This window comes from Oculina patagonica, chromosome 13, assembly GCF_052425735.1.
Source record: "Oculina patagonica isolate OP01 chromosome 13, crgOcupat, whole genome shotgun sequence".
NCBI lineage: Eukaryota > Metazoa > Cnidaria > Anthozoa > Scleractinia > Oculinidae > Oculina > Oculina patagonica.
In genome coordinates this window covers 2,583,325-2,592,968 of record NC_135770.1, presented here as the reverse complement: position 1 = coordinate 2,592,968, position 9,644 = coordinate 2,583,325, and the positions used below count along the sequence as shown (strand labels likewise).

The 9,644-nt window shown below is 40.6% G+C and overlaps 1 protein-coding gene across 1 annotated transcript; it reads right to left on the bottom strand.

Moving 5' to 3' along the window:
• Window positions 1-3,134: 3,134 nt before the first annotated feature.
• On the bottom strand, window positions 3,135-9,552 carry LOC144634858 (uncharacterized). Its single transcript, XM_078493902.1, has 4 exons — window positions 9,499-9,552; window positions 6,498-6,622; window positions 6,214-6,280; window positions 3,135-3,716 (listed from the first exon to the last, which is right to left on the bottom strand). Exons 2-4 carry the CDS (start codon window positions 6,600-6,602, stop codon window positions 3,364-3,366), a joined length of 525 nt encoding a protein of 174 aa, XP_078350028.1. The 5' UTR covers window positions 6,603-6,622; window positions 9,499-9,552; the 3' UTR covers window positions 3,135-3,363.
• Window positions 9,553-9,644: the final 92 nt, after the last annotated feature.

The following is a 9,644-nucleotide window of genomic DNA, read 5'->3' as shown; positions in this document are numbered from 1 at the left end:
ATTACCGGTACATTGTATTCTAACTCAACTTAAACTATCATAAATGAATGTCTCCAGCGTCTTTAATGCGCTATTATTGTCAAACTAACTTTCAACGTAAAAGGAATTTCTCAAATCTTGCGGACAGTTTTAAGTTGTATTTCACTCAGTATTAGTAATTTATTCATCTTGAGCGAGTGGACATAAATAATGTATGCGAAACTACCATGCGGCGCGAAAATGCAAACCGCTGACCATGGAGTGAGTCATGTGAGTGCCTCGCTTATTTCCCCGGTCCGGGATGCGAAGACCGTGATTTCTGGCGCATCCCCCGCATAGTGGGGGACCAAAATAGAGTGAATCTGAAGTGAAAGCCCCGCTTTTGCCCCGCTCATGCCCGAGGGGGGGGGGGATCGGGGGTTTCAAATGACTGGTGCATAACTGTAGTACACGCTGTCGTTTTTACTGCTACCTTTTGGTGGAGGTGTGTTATAAGCGAAGTGCGGAATATTAGCAGTAATCCCACTCACATTAATAAAGACACTTGTTTGTAAAAGAAGAGACCTAGACATTCGTGAAGCAACATGATTATGTACCGGTTTAGTTGTTCAGAAACACCTTACACAACAAAAAACAACTCACTGATTACAGTTCGGCATGAGTTCACCGGAATGACTTCCCGTCAATTATACACTTGACCATTTCCTGTGACGTACATTGTGTATACCATCGAAAGTGCATTAACAACCAACATCTTGAAAATGAGTAAACATTGAAAATCATTCCATAAACCTTCTACTCAAGGCTGGAGTTATGAACAAGTGACAAAAGCACAAGCATAAGCGTAAGCAGGGAATAGAAATGATCCAGTCCCTGAACGCACCCTTCCCTGCGCTATTTTGGGGCTAAACCTACCCTGGACTCTGTATTCTCCCGCCTGGGTTCAACCCCTGTATAGCGCTGACAAGGGAGAGTTCAGGGACTGGATGGACTAAAGTAAGAAGAAATAGGGATTCATTTCGGTGAATATAATTTTCTTTAGTGAAATGTCACCTCTAAGTTTTGTGATGTGGGAAATAAATTCCGGTTTTAAGCCTCCCCGCTTTAAGGCCAATCTACCTGGAAACAAAAAAATACATACTAGTTATGCAACGCTTTCGAGTGGTATACTATGGAATATCCCACGAGTCACTTGTATTTTCTCGGTATACACACGAGCCTTTAGGCGAGTGTGTATACCAAGAAAATACAAGTGACAAGTGGGATATTCCATAGTATACCACGAGAAAGTGTTGTGTAACTATTTTATACCATGCCATAGAAAATACGCTCACTAAATTTCATCGAGAATAAGATCGCAGCGCACGATGGGAAGGTTGGGTTGAATACCGTCGAATATACAACGGCTTTCCTGTATTCTGATTGGCTGTATTTTCTATGGCATGGTATAAATCATGTTATAAGCTTCCCCGGGTATATTAAAGCCTCCCTCTGCTGGATGACAGTGCTGAGCAGGGCTGAATGTTTTATTATCATGACTTTTTAACTTAAAAAAAATATCTCGAACAACACTGCCGTGACTTGTTTCAAAACGTTTTTTTATTATTATTCCGCTTTTAAACCCCCTGGATATAAGCCCCTCCGTGTATAATAAGCCCACCTAAAACCCCTTACGAAATTGTATAAGCCCAGGCCATATAATAAACCGGAATTTTACGGTAATGCATTTTGCTTTCGGAGCAGTGGTAATGTCGTTCTTGGTACAGGAACACGCCAGCTACGATTTTCGGAAAGGCAGCAATAGCTCGCAAATTTGGGAATTGGAAAAAATCTCTAATAAATGCGTCCTGGGTGAAGCTTCAAGAGGATGCTTTGCGGTCTGTTAGACACTTGTGTACTTCCTGTGACGTAGGAGATGCAAAGCTCAGCTCGTAGAGCAAATCAAAACAGCAACACAAGAATGACAAGAGCAGCATTTTATCGCTAAGAGTAAAGCTGGTAGACTGGGCTACAGGATAAACTTTAAAACAATTTTTGATCATGGAGTACTTGTCGACAATTTGCATTAAAATTGAACTCACTAAAAGCCTAAACGAATCGGCATGTATGCCGTACTGAGACAGAATTGGCTAAAAAGGACTACACATTTCCCGCCAGCTGACTGTAGCCTGTTTCAGGCGTTCCGTAAGTTGGGAATTAAGCAGTACAAAGAACGGTGAGCACTGAAAAAATTAGAGGAGTGGTGTGGAGGTCTTAGTCCTTTCAGTTTTTCCACTCGCCGTTTTTCGCGCGGCTTCCTAACTAATCGAACGCCTGGAACAGGCTAAGCTGACTGTAAAATTAAGACCTTAGTAATGTGGCTTTGCATAATGCAACTGACATTTTAAAAGCAGAGAAAAAACGAATTATTGGGAGGGGGGCTGCAGTGAGCGGGAATGCAGTTCCGCGACCGGATGTGATCGGTCGGGACAAACAAGGCGACAAGTCGGTCCGTGAGTAGTTCTTCAAAACAAGTCGCTGCGACAAAGCGCTTCTTCGCTGCACACGCAGCGAATTTTGGTAATGCATCCATGTTAGATCCACCAAGCGTCCCGAACATCTAATTAACATATCGTTACTAGACAGACAGGCGTGTAACCATTTACCCCAAGTAACCCATGTTTCGCCCTGCTTTCAAACATAACAGTATGTGGCCCTTGGTCCGGACAAAAAAGACGCGAACGTCTGTTTCTTAACTTAGAAGAAGAGCAGTGAGCTGAGATTTTTCCTGTAAGTTACCGTAACATCCAGCTAACATGTTAAAAGACAACACCTTCTGTGCTTACTCGATTACCCTATAATAACGAAAATGGTGGTTCGGTTTGACGGCCCTTGGTCCGGACTGCAGGTCCTTGGTCCGGACAGCACGCAATATTTACGCAACAATTGTTCAAAATCCAATCTAAAGAAGCTTAGCTCGTTGCACATTTTTAATGTGTTTAAGTCCCGGGGGGGGGGGGGGGGTGCACTCAAAAAAGTTTTATAAGGGGGAGGCTCCGCCCCGAACTCTAACCCCTTACCCTTTTATATACCATTTTAAAAGAAATTGTACCCCTTTCATATACCTTTTACTGAAAAAAGTAAGTGAAATTCAGAAAAAAATGAAATAAAATTTTTTGTAAAGAGAGCTTTATTTCGTCTCATTAATAATATACGGTGAATATTTAACAATTATTCCACGAGGACGCATTGGATATGAGATGGTAGATATCAATTTGAACACTCGAAGATAAATTTCATATCTCCGCGCAACCGTGTATTATCCTCTATCTATCTCTCGTTACAGAGTAACGTGACCATCGATAGACAGTTAACAATACAACCGTTGAACTATCAACTTGAAGCTCAGATCAAATATGCACCAAAGTAACAGCTATGGTTTTGCATCCAAAACTTCACAAAACCATCATCCGGTGCCCACCACGGATTGATCCGCAAGGACACAGTGTCACCAGCATTAAGGACAAACACACCCATTCCATTGGCGTTCGAGGCTTGGCCGTCCTGTGTCACTGGCGACGAAATCAAGCTGACAAAATCGTCATTCACCCGAATTTGTACTCTTCCTGTGGACTTGAAGTGGAAATTTGCGTAGATGTAGTACTTTCCAGCCACGGGTACCGTCAGTTTTCCATCGTCGTATGTCATGCCACCTTCAAGATGGCTATGAGGGTCGCTGGTAGACCAGTCTTTTATCACTAAAAGGTAAAATAAAACTTGCTTAACACACTTTAATCTTGTTGTTATTTTTAACCCGGATGACATGGCTGTCTTTATATAGGCTGAGTTAGTGTAGTTTCTTGTTTGCGCCATACAAGATATCAACATATCAATTGTTTCTCACTTCATTCCACGCTCTTTTTCGATAAATTACCGACGCTTCGTTATCTCACCAGCGTACATCAGAAATAAACTTTCTTAAACCAATGTTTGTCATTATCGAATTAACGAACCTGCTCTGACCACTAGCTTGATTTGTTCTCGGTAGTTCCGAGTTCAACTTCTCGGCTACGCTTGTGGCGCGTTTATACTGTCAAAATTCAACTTCACAAATCGAAAGTCATCTTTCCAAATCGATCACCATTACTCCAATTCAATCAACAAACCTTTTCTAAATCGAATGACATTTTCTCATAACAGATGGGTTCATTCGATCGGATACTGTTCAAATTGACCAGCTTTCTTCTAAATCGAGCAAATTACATCCTTCACATAAAATAGATTAGGTTAATTCGATCAGATACTTTTCAAATTGATCAGATACCTTTTAAATCGATCACCATACCAAGATGCTTTGCTGGTAGGGTGACCCTATTCGGTGGAATGATGGAACGGCACGGCGGAATGGCGGAATGACGCGGAATTGCGAAACATTACAAAAAAAGACGCAAAAGCAACGACAAAAACAAGCAAATAAAAGTAAAATTATAACTGCTAACTTTCTCAGACGGCGATTTATAATAAGGCTCACGATTTCTGGTACTCTAACTGGTGGATATACGTTGCCGTGACAGAAAAACCCACTTGTTTACAGCGGCTGCCAACCGTAGAAAACCATTAAACAATAAATATATCCCATATAACGAAGGATTCTTTATATATCTTCTTAATCCTTTGAGGACGTCGATCTCGAGTCTGGATTTCGAGGTAGGATACTCGAGCGGGATCGAGTGAGGATTTCGTTAACTTACCGAATTCTCGTCCCGCTCGAGACAATGAAACGTATAAAGCCGAGTACGCTAACAAACCAATTAGAAAAAAGAAAAAAACGAAAGGGCCTGAAATTTACTGAGTTCGCACTGAGAAAAAGGAAACCCACAACAAGGGGGTTTCCAGATGGTCACCCATCCAAAAACTAACCCCGCCCAACAGGGCTTAACTTTGGCGATCAGAAGAGAACCAGTGCTTTCCTTCGCGCTTATGGTAGCAGTCCCAGACAAAGCAAAGCAAAGAGTTACAAGATCATGCAAATAAAGAACAGAAATACCTGATGATTAACTGGATTTATACTGTTATAAACTGATTTACGCGCTCTTTCTAATACCACATGGAAAGTAGCGGTTCTCATCTGATCGCCAAAGTTAAGCCCTATTGAGCGGGGTTAGTATTTGGATGGGTGACCATTTAGAAACCCCCTTGTTGTAGGTTTCCTTTATTCCGTTATTCCGTGATTAAGGATATTCCGTCATGCCGCGTTTTAGAATATTCCGCCATTCCGCCGTGCCGCTCCGTCATTCCTCCATTTCTCCGAATAGGGAACCCTACCAGCAAAGCATCTTGGGTATCGTGATCGATTTAGAAGGTATCTGATCAATTTCAAAAGTATCTGATCGAATTAACCTAATCGATTTTATGTGAAGAATGTAATTTGCTCGATTTAGAAGGAAGCTGGTCAATTTGAAAAGTATCCGATCAAATGAACCCATCTGTTATGAGAAAATGTCATTCGATTTGGAAAAGGTTTGTTGATTGAATTGGAGTAATGGTGATCGATTTGGAAAGATGACTTTCGATTTGTGAAGTTGAATTTTGACAGTATAAACGCGCCATAGTAAATAGCCAACTGGTCTGCCTCCTGGCAGTTGGGATTTTTAATCATGTTATGTTTATTTGCAATATTTGTTTCGGTGTTTGTTTACATTGGCCCTAAAAAGGCCCATTGAAGGAGTGGTCAATTAAGATATTTATTTATTTTTTAATTATTTAAACCGTCAGAAAAACTTGTCTAAAACCAACGTCTGTCATAATTGAATTCACGAAATTAGGCATTAAGGCCCGGTTCAGACGCCGATCTTTTCAGGAGCCGAACCTAATTCCTTGAATTAAGTACGTGAAAAGATCGGCGTCTGAATCAAATTAGAACGGCTATTTCAATTTGGAACGGCTCACCCGTTCTTCCCGCCTGGCTTGGCCGAGAATTTCGCCTGTGGAACGCCTTTGGAACGGCTTTGATTCAGAAGCCGTAATTTTCATGTGCCGATCCTAATTCATAAATTATTATAATGTATTTTGACTGGTTTTATTGGAAGTGTATTAGGAACGGCCTCGGAACGGCCAAAAAGTACGGCGTCTGAATCAAGAGGCGTATTTTTGTCAATTTGGGTCGGTCCAAATTCGAATTGAGTTTGGCTCATGAAAATGTACCCCCATTGACAAAAATGGTGTCATATTACTTATCTTAATCCACTGTAATACCTGTGTCAATTGGATAGCTAACGTCCTGAAGATAAGGTGCTACAATATGTGCCGAGGGTTTTGGTTCCTGCGTCCAAAAAAAAAAAAAAAAACACTGAACAAAATTTAAGGAAATACACGTTTGTATGTCACCATTGAAGAGAGGATGAAGGTGTCAGGAAATATTTTTTTGGACACAGATTGCACCTTTTTGATTTGTTTGAATAAGGGTTAGCGCGGGTCTTTATTTTCCAGCTCGTTGTAAACTCAACGTTGCTGTCCTTTAGGAAACAAATGTAACCTACTTGTCTATTGCTCTTGAGCATCTGAGAACGGTTGGGTGTCACAACCAATGCCTCAACAGCCTGCGATGAAGGACGTCTCTTGCGCTTAGACCGTCTTGGAGGCATCCTTATTTGAGAAGCAATGACTCAAAAACAAAGCAAAACAAACTTTGTAAGCAACAAGGGTTTAATCAATCAATCCATCAATCAAATAATCAACTAAAACATGAGCAACAAGGGCCCGCCAACAAAACAAATTACATGAGTAACCAAACTGGATAGGAGCAAAAAGGACCTTAAAATAATTTAAGCAACAAGGACCAGCTAATAATTGACCAACATGGGCTCCATACAAAAATTGAACAAACGTAATCAGCAACAAGGGCATGCCAATAATAACAAAGCAAAAGCACAATCAACAAGGGATCAATAACAATGTGTGGTTCCTGAAAATATCCATACCTCCCCATGGAAGGGATTGGCCCTATGACCCCCCTCCTCCCTGGAATTTCCAATCCCTTCTGTGGGGGCAGTATGGATATTTTCTGGAACCACACAAGGTCAATCCAATGAGCAACAAAGGCTCAAAAACAAGATTATTAAAAATTAATCAGCAACTCAGTGGAGATCAGTAACAAAACAACAAACAAGCAGCAAGGGAACAATAACAAAATAAATCAAGTGAGAAACAAAGGCTCATTAACTACAGTAGCTGAGTTGCATTCATTTCTTTTGTGAAGCATAATACATGTAAGAGAACACATATATGACAAAATTGTCAGTGCCTCTTTTTAACCTAAAAATAAGGCAAAAACTGTATTGATTCTGCTTTAGTACCTCATTTTACACTGATATAGTTTCAAAACAACCTTGAATTGAAACATATCCATTGAAAATGAATATTTTTGAATTTGGAACAGAAAACCCACGGTCTGCATGTAATCTTTCATCCTGCCAAGTTTCGAAGCAAAATACACAACTGGTAAAAAAGGGTCAAATTCGTGGGTAAAAGTGAGAGAACACATTGCCTGAAACTGACTAATTTGATAGGGAGATCTCTGAAAACTGGGTAAAACTGAGTAAAATGGCCTGAAAACCACACTAATACAGTATGGTAGTCCAGTTCATCGCGTTCTTGCTTTTTTGTGTTTGAAGCGGCCACTTTTGACCAGTTTTCACTGTTAATTAGAAAGGGGGCTGCAGACCTCAAACCTTCTATTTTTTTATTTTATTTTATTTTTTGTGTTGCCAGGTGCGGAACACGTCCCGGACTTCTGGTTTCATTGCTCTTTGAGGACTAGGGATGAGTTTTGAATCCAATATAGCACCTATGAAGTAAACAGTGCTCGAACCAGCAAAATAACCTCACAACCAACTCCCAGAAGATAATTTCGCAGAGAAAAAACGAAAATCCTTAATTTTGCCAGGGCAAATACCTTACATGAGCAACAAGGGCTCAATAACAAAATAAATCAAATGAGCAACACAGGCTCAAAAACAAAATAAGTCAAATGAGCAACATGGTCTCAATAACAAAATAAATTTAATGAGCAACACAGGCACAATAACAAAATAAATTGAATGAGCAACATAGGCTCAATAAAATAAATTAAATGAGCAACACAAGCTCAATGACAAAAATAATTAAAATGAGCAACAACGCACAGACCACACACATGGTACACCGCACAGACCCGAGACTTGAAGAAATTGTTTACTGTATTTGTTTGATTAAGCGCCCTGGGCCCTTATTAAATTTTTGGACCTTGAGAGTGGGCGCTTATTCGAGGCTGGGCGCTTATTAAATTTTCACCATTTTTAGCAAGTAAAAGTCTGTGTCCGAGCCAAGTGGCCCATACAGCTGGAGCCCATCCCGGTTTCTGTAGCCTTAAGCTACTAGGAGTATTGCTACTCCCCCCTGGATGGGATGCTAGTCCATCGCAGGGTTACCCCCCAGCAGTAAATTCGCTGGTACCCATTTATACACCTGGGTGGAGAGAGGCACTGTGAGAGCAAAGTGTCTTGCCCAAGAACACAACACAGCACCCTAGCCAGGCCTCGAACCCGGGACGTTCGACTCCGAGTTGAGCGCGCTAAGCGTACTACTTTTTAGCAAGTAGTACGCTTATTTTGCAAGAAAACAAATAATAACAAAATGTGAAGATGTACGAAGCTGAATTTTAACTGTTTATTGAAAGTTTCTGTAAAATAATAGGAAAACTCTTTCTTCAGGGTAGTCTCTTACAGCAAGGCGCCTAAAAGTGTGACCACTTTTAATTTATTCACATTCTTTCGTGCAGATTTAATCCAATCAGAAGTCAACAGCAAGCTATCGACGGCTTTTGATTGGATTAAATCTGCACGAAAGAATGTGAATAAATTAAAAGTGGTCACACTTTTGTGCGCCCTGCTGTAATAGTAATTATTCAACTTCACTCCTCTCATTTCACGCCTCCCGTGCACTTCAATTTTTTAGGGGGTGGGGGTGGGCGCTTATTTGAGGCTGGGTGCTTATTAACTTTTCTTTCCTACAGGGTGGGCGCTTATTCAAGGTTGGGCGCTTAATCGAATAAATGCGGTGTTTATTTATCTTCTATAATATTTTTTAAACTCATAGATTCTGGAGTTGAATGGTTTCGAATTTATTTTTTGATTGCGTGACAGTGAAAACCAACAATTAAACTCATGTGTCAAAAACAAACATGAGCAACAAAATTAAAGTTATAATTTTAACGAGACAGCCGCCCGTGCTAACTGTCGTAACCTTCGAATAAAAGAATACCCCAAAATAAGTACGGTGGGAAGGGAAACAGCTATTGAAAGTTGTAAACAAACAGTCAATCTTTAACAGAAATAAGGCAATCAATTACTCGAAGGCGAAAACAATAGAACGCTGATATAACAACAAACTGGACGGGTAGAATACCTTCACTAAGTAATGCAACAACTCGCAAACAATAGCTGACCGAAATAACTCCCTTTAAAGGCAAATTAAACGTATTTTAAAAGCAATTGAACTTACCTCTAAAAACAAAACCCGTCTATATCCTCGGCGGACGTCGACGGGAGATAACCTCGTTCCCAGATCTCTTGTGGACCCAATGACGAGCACTCAAGACGAGCACATGGTTTCAATAGTCACGTGACCCCGTGCAGGGTAAACTTGAG